Below are 16,705 nucleotides of genomic sequence, written 5' to 3'. Positions count from 1 at the left end.
CAGAGGAGAGAAAGGGGCCTACATGAGAGATGCTATGAGTCTTTGGCAATAGACTGGATGTGAGGGATTAGAGAAAGTGTGGTGTTGGGCATGACACTGAGATTGGGAGCCTGAGAGGATGGGGGGGTAGGGTCATCCAATAAGGTAATATCTAATAAAAAGTGGTCAGAGTTCAGCAGAGAGGTTAGGGTTGGATAAGCATATTTGAGTATCATCAGCATAGAAAGGGTAATTGAATTAATGGAAGATGATGAGATCAACACATGAAATAATATGGAGGAAAAGAAGAGGACAAGGGCAGAGATCTTGAACACCTCTGGTTACATAGTAGGTGCTAAACTAATCCTAGGCTGCAAGCTAAAGATGGGCTGCAAAAATTAAAGGTTCATTAAAAGGGCAGAAGGATTTTAGGCAAGCCTTAATTCTAACAAATAAAATGCATCAAAAGTGAAATAGTATCTGTCACTTGTGTTTATGATAGCCAATCACTTCTGTTTTTCTCAAGTCCATGGGAGTTGCATTTTCCAGGTGGCAGGACTTCAGGCAGGCAGGAGAGTGACAGCAATATCAATATAATCTGAACCAGAATCATTCATTATGGTCAGAAGATGGTGCAGCCAGTCTCGTTTTTAACATTCTCTCTTAAGATCTTATCATCTTCTCCATTAATTTTCCTTCTTCTTTTTGTCATTCCTACCACAATTTTAAAATGTCAAGAAAAAAATAAAATGGTCATATTTTGGAAAGGATTTACATATTCCTGACCATTCTCTTTAATATGTTTTTTGAAAAAACTAACCAACAAACCAAACAAACAAAAAAAACCCCAATAACAAACCCATAGAAATGTTACCTTTCTTCTTTTTTAGGTTAAAAATGCTATTTTTATATTAAATATATTTTGTATCTAAAACAGTGTGTTGATATATAATGATATTTTCTATTCTCTCAATCCTAAACAAAATTAAATTTCTGCTTTTGTTGGAAAAAAAAAAAAACCTACTTGAAGGGAGATATTATAATAGAAACCAGAATCCTTGGTAATTGTCAAGTATATATATCTTTATGAGTACCTGGCAAGAACATTTCATTTCCAAGTTTATTAAAAATTTTGTTATATATGGTATTCATTATTTACTAGATTAACTATTGACTATTATTATTGACTCTACCCTGGACTTGATTGCTGGTAATATCAGTATTTATTATAATATTAATGTAACATACCTGAAATATTAATAATTTAAAGTTGGTGCCTGATTTTTCTAGGACAGATAAGATGGTAAACATGCCAAAAGGAGCATAAGATTTTCAATAGCACCATGGCCTTTGATAAACCTATAAAGTAGGGGGGAAAAAAAACAAAACACTTCTAGTAAGAAGTGTCAGAAATGAAATCTGAAGCTAGGTCTTCCTGATAACCACATCTAGAATTGTAAACATGACACCAAACTGCCAATTCCATTTATAGAAGATATGAAACAATGGTTTTCATAGGTATTAGCCTCAGGAAATTATGCATTCTACAATCTGAAATGTGTGAATATTTTTTAAAGTTCCTACAAACTATCTTGATTTTTGGTCATTTGCTTCCTTCTATAAAACTGAATGATAGATGTTCAGATAAATGATTTCCAATATATTATGGTACAGTAATATTTCATCAGAATTTAAGTCACTGAATTAAATGATGGCAGCTTCTCTAAACTGTTTTCTTGCCTTATTGAAAATCTTTTTAAATATCCTCTTAGAAGTTAGCAGTACATAAAACATTTATTATGTTCCCCACATTAAACACCACTTTCTACTTCTGTCATCTTTTTGGATTATTGATTGCTATTATAACGATACTCAGGAACTCCATGTTGCCTCTCATTATGAAAAATGGGTCTGATAAACTAATTCATAATAATGTTTTAGTGACCTAATGTCATATTCTACCATATTTTCTTCATATAAAGAGTCCTGTGGAATGAAGAATAATTTCCTCAAAAGAATGGGTAATTTCACTTTAGGCAGAATTTCAGATAAACTGGATAAATAGGTAGAGCAGGATGGCCTTTCTAATGCCTCTCCAGTTATATAATACAGCCAATTTTCTATTCACTAATATACAAGAAGAGTCCTTATAATATTGAGCACAGAACTGAGTAGTGATCTACTTTCTATTTTTCAAATGTGAGCAAATCTTTGGTCTGTTCACTCTACATACTTGTCCTTACTAATAAAATATAAAAACAATATATTTAAATTTTCTCTTTGGACATGTTTTGACATTACCTGAATAAATCTTTTAATTGTGCAGACTCATTTGAATCCAATTCTTTATTTAATTTTGAATAATCAATGGTTGATGTTAGGCCTTTTTCAAGACTAGCAAAAAATCTTTCCTTTTCTTCTTGTTCTTCTAATGTGTCCAATCCAAAAATGCCAAGATTAGGTCCAGAAGCAACAACTGAATCTAAATTATAAATAAATGTTTAGCAATGCACAAAGTTTCAGTAAGTTTATTTCAATATTAAATATACCCATGTAAAAACTTAAGAAAATTATAAAAATAACCTCAACTCTTTTTTTTTACCTATTTTTCTCTTCTCTCTCCCTTGCCACATTATAGACAAATGAAATGTAAAATTAGACATCACATGCTGGGGCATAAGGGCTCCATAGAGGTCATCTAAAGCTTCAAGAAAATCTACTAAATCATTCTGGAAACATAGCTCATTCAATCAAACTCCTGTAGGGGCAGAGATTCCAAAATATTTCTGTAATTTGGAAAAATTATTTCCAAAATAATCCCACTTGAAATGTGAATATAGTTTTAATAACTAGTTTCTGAACTTATCCTAACCCACATTCCTATAACTGTTCCCTCCCCCGCAAAAAAGCCCCTTATCGCTTACCATTTGTTTCTAAACTGTCTCTGCTTATCACAGAAGTCCCACTGCTCTTGCAGGGGTGTACCTTGCCAGCAGCTTCTTCTATCTCAATAGGCTGGGAAACTTTTTGTGATTTCAAAAAGCTTACATTCGTTCCAAATGCTCCTAGGAATGAGGATAAAGGCAGTTGAATACTTATATTCAGAAAATGATTTAGGGCACAATGGAGTATTTTTAATAAACAATTGCAACAAAATTTTGTGTTGAAGTCAAGGAAAAAGCAGTTATGTGATACTCCATTAAAACTCACTAAGAAAAAAAAAAGTATGACAATATAATTTCATTGCTCACTCAAAATATAGCTTCTTTAAAAGATTGTACTGAAAAAATGATTTCAACATGCTGTTTCATGATTTGTAGTTACATGGAAAATCACAATCTCCAAAGAATCAAAATAACATATAAAACAATGGTACTTCCTTATGATAAACATTAGCATATCATTAAAGAAAGCCAATTGTATAAAAATTATATAAAGTTTTTTGGTAAATATCTACTTGGAAAAAAAAGTTGGGCAAGCTATATAGCAAGAATGAAGAATAACATATAGAATGCTAAGATGGTATCCACAAAACAGTAGAAGATCTTAAAGGGAAAATTTCCAAGGCATTGGGTAGATCTTCTATGGAGTACTTTTAGAAGGAAGTAAATAAGAAGTAACTAAATGAGAACATACTGAGAGATGGCACACTGCATCAATGAAGGAAGTGCCCACAGAAATGAGCAAGTCCAGTACACATTTAAAAAAGAAAATCCAAACATTTACTATGATATTATATGTGTGTGTATATCTGTACTATGTAACACACACACACTCTTACCATGTAGCCATATCTATATTTCATTTTTAGAACAAATGCTTCTTATTTATGGAATCATAAGCATGATCTCTATGCTATGAAAAGTTTAGGAAAAACTTTTTGTCCTGATCTCTTTGTACTTCACTTCCTATTTTTAAAGACCTTGGGTGAGACTTACATCAATTGTGTTCAATGATCTTTGGGATTATAAAACAATAGGAAAAAGCTAGAAGTAAATCAGATGATAATTTTTTTTTACAACTAAGGATTATTACAGAATAGATCTTTTATCATATGTTTCATCAAGAATGTTCTTGATGAAAAATATTATTTTTAAAGATACCATTTTCCTCTATATACTCATTTCCTAGTGAAAACTTATTACACTAAATAAGCTTAACTAATATAAATGAACTGACATAATTGGAAAGGCCTAAAAATTATCTCAGCCATAAACATGTGCCAAGAAAAGAGATACCATAACTAAAGGTTATAGAGAAGATTGTGTGTTTGTATATTCTATCATACAGAATTATACATGTACATACATATGCATGTATAGATATACATATACAAATACATGTAATTCTATACAAAAGATGATTTATATGAGCAGTATTGTTTCAAAATTAAGAGAAGCAAAGAAGCTTGATGAGAGACTCGGTTAAGCAGTCACAGAACTAGTGAGGGGTCGGAAGAACCTTAATTGTTGTCTACTCCAACCTATGCCCAGTTCTAATTGTCAGAAAAGTTTTTTCCTGACATTAACACTAAACTGATCTCTTTGAAACTTCCACTCACTGATTTTAAAGGAGGGAAAGGGACCTATATGTGCAAGAATGTTTGTGGCAGCCCTCTTTGTAGTGGCCAGAAACTGGAAACTAAGTGGATGCCCATCAATTGGAGAATGGCTGAATAAATTGTTATATATGAATATTATGGAATATTATTGTTCTGTAAGAAATTACCAACAGAATGACTTCAGAAAGGCCTAGAGAGACTTACATGAACCAATGCTGAGTGAAATGAGCAGATCCACGAGATTGTTGTATACTTCAACAACAATACCATATGATGATCAATTCTGATGGATGTGGCCATCTTCAACAATGAGATGAATCAAATCAATTCCAATAGAGCAGTAATGAACGAAACAACTATACCCAGCGAAAGAACTCTGAGAGATGACTATGAACCACTACCTAGAATTCCCAATCCCTCTATTTTTGTCCACCTGCATTTTGGATTTCCTTCACAGGCTAATTGTACACTATTTCAAAGTCTGATTCTTTTTGTACAGCAAAACAATTGTTTGGACATGTATACATATATTGTATTTAATTTACACTTTAACATATTTAACACGTATTGGTCAACCTGCCATCTGGGGGGGGGAGGGGGAAGTAGGGGAAAAATTAGAACCAAGAGATTTGGCAATTGTCAATGCTGTAAAATTACTCATGCATATATCTGGTAAATAAAAACTACTTAAAAAAAAGAAAAGAAAAGAAAAGAAAAGAAAAGAAAAGAAAAGAAAAGAAAAGAAAAGAAAAGAAAAGAAAAGAAAAGAAAAGAAAAGAAAAGAAAAGAAAAGAAAAGAAAAGAAAAGAAACTTCCATTCACTGTTCCCAGTTCTGCCCCTGAGGGCCAGAAAGAACAAGTCATACAAGGGCACTGATGGATAAAATGGGAAGGATGCCAAACATTAAAAAAAAAGAGGCCTGCAAAATGGTTTTTTTTGGCCAAACTCTTCAATATAAAAGACAGTGAAAATGAAACAGTTGGATTTTATCATCAGTCATAGACATACTAAATGGGGAACTAGAAAGAAAACAAAAAAGCTATTATTTTTAAAAAAGCATTTAAAAAAGCAAAAGCAACTAGAGGCAACAAAAGTTTGAGGACATTGATTTCCAAAGTATCTGCAAAAAAAGGAAAAATACCAAAGGCATAGGAAAAAAATCTAATCTTATTTTCATTAATGTGAAAAGACAATCAAAAGAATATCAAGAATTATATACTCATTTGTCTATTTTGATATCTTTAAATAATTTTATGATGATCTATCAATGTGTTGAGAGCATCCTTGATGAAAGTATAGGAAAAGAACAAATTCTCATAAATGATACTATATAGTTGACATCTTTACAAAATCACACAACTATCTGAAAGGCTAAAGAACACAAACACACATGGTACTTATTTGTTGACTATAAAAAAAGTAATTGCTTTGGTAAAACAAAGAAAGCCTTCAAGGCTTTCCATTAATGCCAGATTTCTCCCCTATAATATGTCAAAGCTATAAGACTCTCTGAAAGTTCTAATTTAGTGCACTACCTTCTAATGTTATAAAAGAAATAAAAAAGGTAAACATATTTAGTCAATAAGCATTTATTAAGTGCTTACTAAGTACTAGCCAGTACACTAATGTTGTCTCACTAATATTTGTTTGCAATTTTGGGGAGGGCTTATGGTGTGTAAGAATAGACATATTGCAAGAGAAGAACTACAAAGAAAAGATATAAAGGATGCCATTTGAGAAATTTAGAATCAAAATAAAAGATGCACGAGGCACAGTGGAAGCATGGGATAACCAATGAACAAGTCACAAGCTCTATTGTGTATCCACAGAATGTTAAGAAACAGAGAAAAAGACACTATGCATATTGGAAGTATCTCTCTGAAGCAAATTTATATGAAGATAAAAGTGGCATAGGACATGCAAGCATGGAAAGTTTCTGATCTACAATATGGAAGAGACTAGTCAAACTAATGAAACCACAGATCATAGATTCAATAGAATATTTTTTTCTCTCAACTTTAACTATAGAATTCTAAAAAGTAAAAAAAAAAAAAAAAATTGATGATCCTACGTTACAACTTAATGGTTATAATTGTAATATATATCTAATACCTTCCTTTTTGCTTAAAACTTAAGGGATTTACATTTTTAAAAATGTAAATACTCTGTACCCTTTTAATCTTAACTTTTATGTAATGTTATTCTTAAAACATTAGATAAAATTATTACTAAGAAATAGAAATAAGAATTCCTGTGCAATTATTTTTATTTGTTATAAATGCCTTGTGAGTACAATTGATATCAAATAAACCATAGAATAATCTCTAGTTATTGGTTTTGGATGACAGAATAAATAAATGGCTGTCCCCAGAAATGCAATTTGATTCCTGAACGGGCAAAAAAGCCTTGGTTCCAATCAAATTGAATGCTAATATACTGAAGAAGAGTTACCACATTTTGTTCTAAACTTCAAGCTTTGTCAGTTTGAACATGGATAGAGTAATAAATTCAGAACATAATGAGCAGCTCACCAGTTGGTTGATAAAGCATGATGGATCAAAAGAAAGTCAGAAGAAGAAATTAAATACTTTTTCTGTAAACATATGTATTCCTTCAACAACAATGAAAATTCTTCAAAGATTGAATATTTTTTGGTAATATTCAAGGAGACCAATACAATGATAACAAATAATACTGAGTAAAAAAAACTAAATTTAGTTAATAATTATTAAGTGTCTGCCATGTCATAGGTATTGTACTGAGTGCTGGGGCTATAAATAAAATAAACAATTCCTTAAATGCAAGAAGAAAGTATTCTTAATCTTTAAGCCTTAATCTGTTTTCTTAGCCACTTCTACTACTAAATAGATGTGTGATATAGCAATATCACTAAATTTAAATGACATTAACATGAAACAATAGATCTTTAGAAATAATGAAACAAAGAAAAATCTCAATGACTGAAGGGCATTCTTTTTTTTTTAATTATTATCTTAATCTGTTTTCTTAGCCACTTCTACTACTAAATAGATGTGTGATATAGCAATATCACTAAATTTAAATGACATTAACATGAAACAATAGATCTTTAGAAATAATGAAACAAAGAAAAATCTCAATGACTGAAGGGCATTCTTTTTTTTTTAATTATTATTTTAATAGTTTTTATTTACCAGATATATGTATGGGTAATTTTACAACATTGACAATTGCCAAACCTTTTGTTCTAATTTTTCCCCTCCTTTCCCCCCCCTCAGATGGCAGATTGACCAATACATGTTAAATATGTTAAAGTATAAATTAAATACAATATATATATATACACACATGTCCAAACAGTTGTTTTGCTGTACAAAAAGAATAGGACTTTGAAATAGTGTACAATTAGCCTGTGAAGGAAATCCAAAATGCAGGTGGACAAAATTAGAGGGATTGGGAATTCCATGTAGTGGTTCATAGTCATCTCCCAGCGTTCTTTCGCTGGGTGTAGCTGGTTCAGTTCATTACTGCCCTATTGGAACTGATTTAGTTCATCCCATTGTTGAAAATGGACACATCCATCAGAATTGATCATCATATGGTATTGTTGTTGAAGTATACAACAATCTCGTGGATCTGCTCATTTCACTCAGCATTGGTTCATGTAAGTCTCTCCAGGCCTTTCAGAAGTCATACTGTTGGTCATTTCTTACAGAACAATAATATTCCATAATATTCATATATCACAATTTTTTCAGCCATTCTCTAATTGATGGACATCCACGCAGTTTCCAGTTTCTGGCCACCACAAAGAGGGCTGCCACAAATATTCTTGCACATACAGGTCCCTTTCCCTTCTTTAAGATCTCTTTGGCATATAAGCCCAGTAGTAACACTGCTGGGTCATAGGGTATGTACAGTTTGATAACTTTTTGAGCATAGTTCCAAATTGCTGTCCAGAATGGCTGGATGTATTCACAATTCCACCAACAATGTATCAGTGTTCCTGTTTTCCCACATCCCCTGAAGGGCATTTTTAAGAAAAGTTTTCTTAACTTGTATTTTTCAAGGCTTGGTGAACATGACTATTACAATTCATCTGCCTCAAGAATAGAGTGAAATTATTCTTTGATTAGGACCAAAAAAAGTAGTAAGAGCCATAGACCAGAGGAACTGTGAACTCCAACCAAAGAAATGATATAGCCTTAGAAACATAGATATCTCTGAATTTTGTTGTTGATACTTCTTTCACATTCTTATCAGCATAGCAAATCTGAATTGGGACATAGGAGACACAAAACAACAAAATGCACCTTTTCATGAAGTAATTAATTTTACTTATTTAACTGTAGCAATAAATATCCAATGAGGTGCTTCATCAGTTCTACAGATTCTTCTTTATTATTTATTGTGAATTAAAATTGAAGGAGAATTTGTGAGGACATACATGAAAATTTTGCTGAGTAAAAAAATGGCCAAGCACCATACTTTCAAATTAGTGAACCTTCTGTTTTTCTTTTATGTTTTGACATCGGGCTTTGCCATTTTTAAAAATTAATTTTAAAAAAATTTTGAACTTACTAATTATCAACATGAACAGATACAAAACACAAGAGATAAGAGGTTAAAATGTTGTGTGCAATTCACTTTTTTAAAAGTGCACATACAGGCCAATAGGGAAATATTCTGCATTTCTAAACACTTATTTTTTGTTGTTTTTGAATCATTTCAGTCGTGTTCAGATCTTCATGAATTCATATGGGATTTTCTTGGCAAAGATTCTGGAGTGGTTTGCCCTTTCCTTCTTCAGCTTTTTTTACATAGGAGGAAACCAGGGCAACAAGGGTTAAGTGACTTGCCCTCAAGGAAGTGTGAAACTCAAAATTTTTGTATTATAATTAATGAGGAATAAAAACAACATAACAAGAATTGTTATAATTAAGAAAAAAATAAAAATAAAAATAAACAAAAAGTGCACATATGCCTATTTTGTTTTTTATCTCCGAAATAGTTTTTCTCCTGTGACTTAAGTTTTTCTGATGCTTTTTTGCATTTCTATCACTACTTTACAATCTACTACTTTCTCCTCAACCACAGTAGAAAGAATCCTTCCCATGTAATAAATACATTTAGTCAAGCAAAATAAATTAATATATTGTGTATGTCTGAGAATTCTAGACTTTTAGTCCATTAGTGAGGAGTATGTCTCAAAGCTTTACTTTTCTTCAACTCTACCCCTTGCTTGATACTGAAAGTCAAAAAACTGAATATTATCTCTTGTTCCATCATTCAAAAGAATTTTGTGTAATTTTTTTCATTTATGAGGGAGAAACCTTAGTAGAAGAGATCCTCAAAAGCAACAAATAAGAATAGGGTGCCTTTAATTTTAAACTTTATATATGTGTAATTTTTGTTGTTTTTCAGACATATCCTACTCTTTGTGACTCCATTTGGGGTTTTCTTGGCAGAGATACTAGAGTGGTTTGCTATTTCCTTATCTAAAACTTTATAGATGAAGAAATTGAAGCATAGAGACTTAAGTGACTTGTCCAGGGTCACACAGCTAATACATGTCAGAAGCCATATTTGAAGTCAAGATGATGAGTCTTTCAGACTCAAGCCCTGCACACTATCTACTGTGTCAAATAACTACGAACCTGCACACCTATGTGTAAAGCAAGTTACATAAAACTAATTCTGGTTGTAGAGACAGAAATCAACCAAATAAACAAGGTTTATATATAAAACATTAAATTAAAATTAATAGAGGGCAAAATACTCCTCTCTTTCCCTACCTCATTTTTAATATATAGACATCATCACTATGAACATCTTGATAAAAATTAAAAAGAGATATTTTTGTGTATTAACAATAAAACTCATTATTTTGTTATTGGCACAGATAATATTATAAAAAAATAAAACAGAAGAACGTGAGCATACAAAAAAAAATTAAACAAATAAAATCAATGCAGTTAAAAAAGAAAACATAAAAATCTTTTCATTAAACATCTCTGGCAAAAGTCTAACATCCAAAATCAGTAGGCAATTGAAACAAATCTATAAAATTAAGAGTCAAACCCTGACAAGTGGTCAAAAAAATATGAATGATTTTCAAAAGAAGAAACAAACTGTCAACAACAATCCAGAAAAATGTTCAAAATTAGTCACAAGTGAAATGCAAATTAAAATATCTTAGAGGTTTCACTTCATATCAACCAATTTGGCAAAGATGGAAAAATTCAACATTGGAAAGACTGAGAAAAAGAAAATTTATAGTTGGTGGAACTGAACTGATCAACATTTTGAGGGAAAAAATTTAAGTTATGCAATAAGTAAAAACCCTATTTGCTATTTTCTTTTGTTTTGTTTGAGAGTTTAATCCCTTCACATTTTCTTTAATAACCTTCTTTTCCTCAGTGAGCTTCAATCCATGTGAGTTGTAGCTTTAAATCTTCCCTCTCACATTCCGTTATCCAATATCTTGCATTACATTCATTTGTGTGGCTTTTTTCAAAAGAATGTTAACTTCATTCCTATACTTCTTTAAGGCCTCCTAAAACAATATAGAAGATTAACTTCTGCTTACACATTTTATTTTTTATTCTCTGTGCCTCAAACAGCACAAGAACTTTGAAATACAACACTTGCTCCCTCTTCTATCCAGCTCATACAGCAATGCAATGATAACATATTTTCTCTTTCTCATTCAAAAGACACATGCAAGCCTTACCCACTTTAAGTAATGAGTATGGCATGGTGGAAATTCCTCATTATCCTGTGTCACAGGGCTCCATCCTATTGCATCCAGTCTTAATTCCCTAAGATCAGAAATCAAATTCCCATGTCCATGCACTCAGAAATTCCCTCAGTGAGCCAGCAAACTCCCTCCCTTCAAGTGCAATGTAGTTTTTGGGTTTTTTTTTGTACTTTCAATCACCAGTGTAATGTATGTCAGTGACAGTGCTAAACAAGGAGAATGATACAGTCTCTATTCTCAAGGAGCTTGCATTCTACTTCCATTCATTTTTCTCAATAGTACTTTATTTTTCCAGTACATGTAAAAATAATTTTCAATATTCATTTCTGCAAGATTTTGTGTACCAAATTTTTTCTCCTTCCCTTATCATCTCCTTCCCCAAGAAGCAAGTAATTGGATAATAGGCTATATATGTATAATAATTTTAAACATGTTCCCATATTTGTCATTGTTGTGACAGAAAAATCAGGCCAAATGGGGAAAAGCCATGAGAAAGAAAAAACAAACAAAAAAAAAGGTGAAAATATTATGTATCAGTTCAGAGTCAGACTCCATAGTTCTCTCATTGGATGCAGATGGAATTGTCTTAGATCACTGTATTCCTGAAAAGAGTTAAAGTCTATCATAGTTGATCATCACATAATCTTGCCATTTACTCTCTACAATGTTCTTCTGGTTCTACTCTATTCACTTAGTATTAGTTCAGGCAAGTCTTTCCAGGCTTTCTAGAAACCATCATCATTTCTTATAGAACAATAACAATCCATTATTTATTCATATATATTACAATTTACTCAGCCATTCCCCAACTGATGGCCATCCACTCAATTTCTAATTTTCTGCCACTGCAAAAAGAGCTGCTACAAATATTTTGTAATATAGTTTTAAGAAACCCCACTGGTAGTAGATTTTCTGAGGTCCTTTCTCATCCTTGAAACAACTCAAAGTAAGGCCTGTATTGTAGATCTCTACCTCCAGAAGAATAGATCTTGATATCTTTCAAGCTTTTCCCTGTCTCTGGTGGCATCTGACTCCTGTCTCTCCCTTGCTTTTCCATACCTAGTGTTCTTTTCTTATTTTTCCAAAGTCCCAGAAATAGAAAAAGAAAGAAAAATTACTTCCTTTTCTTGAACTCAAGTTTTACTGCATTCCCTGATTCTCCTTCCTCACCTCCTCCAACCCCAAGCAACTTTTTTCCTGCAATCTCAAAATATTCCTTCAGTTATGAGACAACATGGATTTTAATCTGTGATATACTCACTAATTCAATTTTTCCTGCTTTGAATGAATGAAGCATTTCTTAAATACTATATTAAAGAGAAACTCTTTGTCTTTCTCTCAGGGTATTCTTGCTGCTTTGGTTAGCCTACTTTGCCACACTTTTCAATTTCTGGTTTTTTACTCCCTTAAGATCTTTCTGACTCAATAATATGTTCTCTGATTTCTCACTAGTTTCATAAATGAAATTTAAAAAACAAAATAACTTTTCCTTTTCTTAAAAGCATGAAAAAATTTTGTTACTTAGGCCATTCTTGTTTACTTTCTTCTTAGTGTCTCATTTGTTTGGTGTACTTGCATGTCAAAAACCCTGAACATTTCTGCTTCTTTTTCAAATAATGACTCATATTCCTCTCTTCTTCTATATAAGAATCTAATTTGTTCTCTGGTTTCTCAAAGAAAAGTACCAATATTAGGGACAGCTAGATGGCACAGTCTATGATAGAGCACCAGCCCTTAAGTCAAAAGGACCTGAGTTCAAATCTTATCTCAGACACTTAACCTGTCTTAGCTGTGTGACCCTGGGCAAGTCACTTAATCCCAATTGCCTCAGGGGGGAAAAAGCTATTTAGCTAATTTAGCTATTGGAATTGACTATTTCTGAAGATAAAGAATTTCTCCTGATTAGATTCACATATGTAAACACACACATAGATACACATATGCAAATATATGTGTGTATTTACACACATATACATATTCATATAGTGACACATATTTCAAAAAGTGAAATCTTGGAGTTTGGTCAAGGTATTTCTTGGTGAGTTTAAATTGAGGTTTCTTTCAATCAGTAACCCAACAATCCTGTATATAGAAGCACTTAAAAAAAAATGGTTAAAATGAGATAGTCTGAATATAACAACATACTTTTCCACTATGCAGAATCTTTATTAACCATTCCTTTGTGGAACCGCCTTTGCCCTTATGCTCACTCAGGCTAGTACCTTTGCATTGTGTTTACAAGGCTTTGTAGGGTTATTTTAAAACAATGCAGTATGTAATCACCAGAATAGACATTTCTGATACAATTATTGGTATATGGCACATCCTTGTAATTTAACTGTTCACATATCCATACCATTTCCTATGATATGAATTTCATAATTCAGAATTCAGCAAAGAACATAGATATACACAGTCTGAAATGTAATCTACATTAAATTTACACTTTGTTCAACAGCAATACTATATGATGATCAATTCTGTTGGACAAGGCCCTCTTCAACAATGAACCAATTAATTGCAATAGAGCAGTAATGAACTGAACCAGCTACACCCAGCTAAAGAACTTTGAGAGATGACTATGAATCACTACATAGAATTCCCAATCCCTCTATTTTTGTCCACCTTCATTTCTGATTTCCTTCACAAGACAATTGTACACTATTTCAAAGTCTGATTCTTTTTGTACAGCAAAACAACTGTTTGGACATGTATACATATATTGTATTTAACTTACATTTTAACATATTTAACATGTATTGGTCAACCTGCATCTGGGGAAAAGGGTGGGGGGAAGGAGAGGAAAAGTTGGAACAAATGGTTTTGCAATTGCCAATGCTGAAAAATTACCCATGCATATATCTTGTAAATAAAAAGCTATCGTAATAAATAAATAAATAAATAAATAAATAAATAAATTTACATTTTAGTTCATGTGCCTCCCCCTCTATTTCTCTTTCTTGTTTTTTCTTCCATCCTCCATGAGATTCAGTGACTTTATTTTCCAGGCCCCCAAGTGTTATCTGGGAGTTGTGGTCATGTGCTAAAATTATTTCTTGTTTCACTCTGACAAGGAAAAAAAAAAAAAAAAGAAAACTTCTAACTTAAGTTCATCAATCTGTCAGGAAGACATCTGAAATGAATTTATATCAGTACTTTCAAGGACAAGATTCAGAAACTTAAAAGACAGATGTTTCTGTGAAACATTTCAGGCAAAATTTGGCTGAAAATTCTGCTATGATGTCACTAGTTTCTGCCAATCACTTCACAATTATCTAAAATATAATCTATATTATTCAGCTCCTTTTCAAGTTCAAAATTATCTAATAATGCTACTGAGAATAGCTCAATGTTACTTTATACAATAAATTCGAGACTATTCACTTGAAAAATTTTGAAAAAAAAACAAATCACATTTTAAACATATTAAGAAATATTATTTAAAAGAAACTTTACTTTTGTAAATCCAAGAAGTCTCTTGTAATATGAACAATCACACCTCATCTTTTCTGTAAGGGTCTTAAATAACTTTAGCAGAAGAGGTAGTTAAACACTCCAAAAATTAGCTACTGATATTATAGGGAAAGAAACGAGCTAAAAGACTTACAAATTCAACATTAAAAAAGGAATTTTTATATTATGTCAAAAAATACCCCAAATCTAAAACCAACCCTAATCTCAATAAGTAAAAGTAACCACTACACATTTTCTATTTGAGATAAAGAAGGACCTAATACCCAACAAAAGGAGAAAAAAAAGGGACCAATTGACCAATTGACTAATCAAGTTTTCTTAAAAGTTGGAACAATTTATACTTTATAATGGTTAAAATGTTTTTAAATATTCTAATGTTTATAAATTAAAAACTGCTATTGGAACTAAAATAACTAATTTCACTTGGATAGTGAATCACACAGAGGTGATTTTTAAAAAATCTTCGATGACACACAAAATTTAATTTAAACAAAAATTTAATTATATCATCAATGTTCCAGTTATGGGCCAGAACTCTTACAGTGGAGTTGATAAAGACAATGGTTATCTAGTTTAGCATGGTGCTTAATAGTTCTTTAGTTCAGTACATGGACTTAGTACTTAATATAGTTCTACGAGATTCATACCTATGATAATGTAATTATAAGACAGCATATGAGCTGGGAGCCTCAGCCAGAGTCAGAGCCAGAGAAGACAAGAGGACAGGAGGCAGGAGCTTAAGCCCTCGGACTCAGAGCCAGATTCATTCCCTCCATCTCACTCCTGCACTGCCCCCACTGAGACCAAGACCAGTCTGAAGGGCTCTCCTCCTTAGCTTCTCTACTGAAACCAAGACTCAGGAAGGCCTCTAAGAAAGTTAGCCTAGGCCATAGGCAAGGAAACTAGATTGTGAAGGAGATAATAAAGGATTTAGACTTTTAACACCTGGCTATTCTTGTGGTGATTACTGAAAAGAAGGCTGCCCCAGCGATCTCCAGAAAACCACCAAGAACTTTACATGTTCCCAACATTTTTATTTAGCAAGGAGTACTAAATGAAAATCTTCATAAGGTATTACTCAACAGTATTATGTGATGATCAACTGTGATGGACCTGGGGTGTTTTTTTTTGTTTTTTTTTAAATAATGAGGTGACTCAAGGCAATTCCAAAAAATTGGTTATGGAAAGTGCCATCCACATCCAGAGAGAGAACCATGGAGACTGAATGTAGATCAAAGCATAGTATTTTTCCCTTTTGATGTTATTTGTTTGCTTTCTTTTCTCCTTATTTGTATTTTTTTTTTACACAGCATGATGAATATGGAAATACTTCAGAAGAATTGCACATTTTTAACCTACATCATATTACTTGTCTTAGGAAAGGGGGAAGAAAGGGATAAAAATCTGGAATATGTAGTTTTGCACAAAGATGAACACTAAAAACTATCTTTGCATGTATTTGGAAAAATAAAATTATTATTATTATTATTATTATTATTTTACTAAGACAATTGGGCTTAAATGACTTGCCCAGGGTCACATAGCTAGGGAGTGTTAAGTGTCTGAGTCTAGATTTGAACTCAGGTTCTTGACTTCAGGGTTGGTGCTCTATCCACTGCGCCACCTAGCCATTATTAAAATTAAAATTAAAATATTTTCCTCTAATTTCTGTAATGATATAATGTCAAGTTTTTATACTTGCTATTTTAAGGGAACTTTTCAAACTGGCTTATTTTATTTACAGACCAAGGGAGATTACTCAGCATTAGAATGAATAACCAAATACCCATTGACAGTTCAAACTAGGCAGAGGAAGTCAAAAGATGTTTCCAACAGAATATGGCACAGCAAAACAAAAGACTCAACGCTCTAGAAATAGATAGGCTTCTTCTTCTTCAGGAAACATTGTTGCAAATGGACCAGAAAAGGAATTTCTGAGCTATCTAATATA

General features: G+C 32.2%; 1 protein-coding gene across 6 annotated transcripts in view; it reads right to left on the bottom strand.

Moving 5' to 3' along the window:
- CEP162 (centrosomal protein 162) overlaps positions 1 to 16,705 on the bottom strand; it is a 127,685-nt gene that overhangs the window by 91,471 nt on the left and 19,509 nt on the right. For 4 of the 6 annotated variants that reach the window (XM_074310379.1, XM_074310380.1, XM_074310381.1 and 1 more), the window contains exons 4-5: positions 2,904 to 3,044; positions 2,281 to 2,461 (exon numbers count right to left, since the gene is read on the bottom strand). In XM_074310379.1, the coding sequence (XP_074166480.1) occupies positions 2,281 to 2,461; positions 2,904 to 3,044 (322 nt within the window). Of the gene's footprint in view, positions 1 to 466; positions 974 to 1,227; positions 1,310 to 2,280; positions 2,462 to 2,903; positions 3,045 to 16,705 lie in introns of those variants that run through there. The other 2 variants (XM_074310383.1, XM_074310382.1) reach the window with 2 other exon arrangements.

This window comes from Sminthopsis crassicaudata, chromosome 4 (assembly GCF_048593235.1).
Source record: "Sminthopsis crassicaudata isolate SCR6 chromosome 4, ASM4859323v1, whole genome shotgun sequence".
Classification (NCBI taxonomy): Eukaryota; Metazoa; Chordata; class Mammalia; order Dasyuromorphia; family Dasyuridae; genus Sminthopsis; species Sminthopsis crassicaudata.
This window is presented reverse-complemented; position numbering and strand designations above follow the sequence as displayed.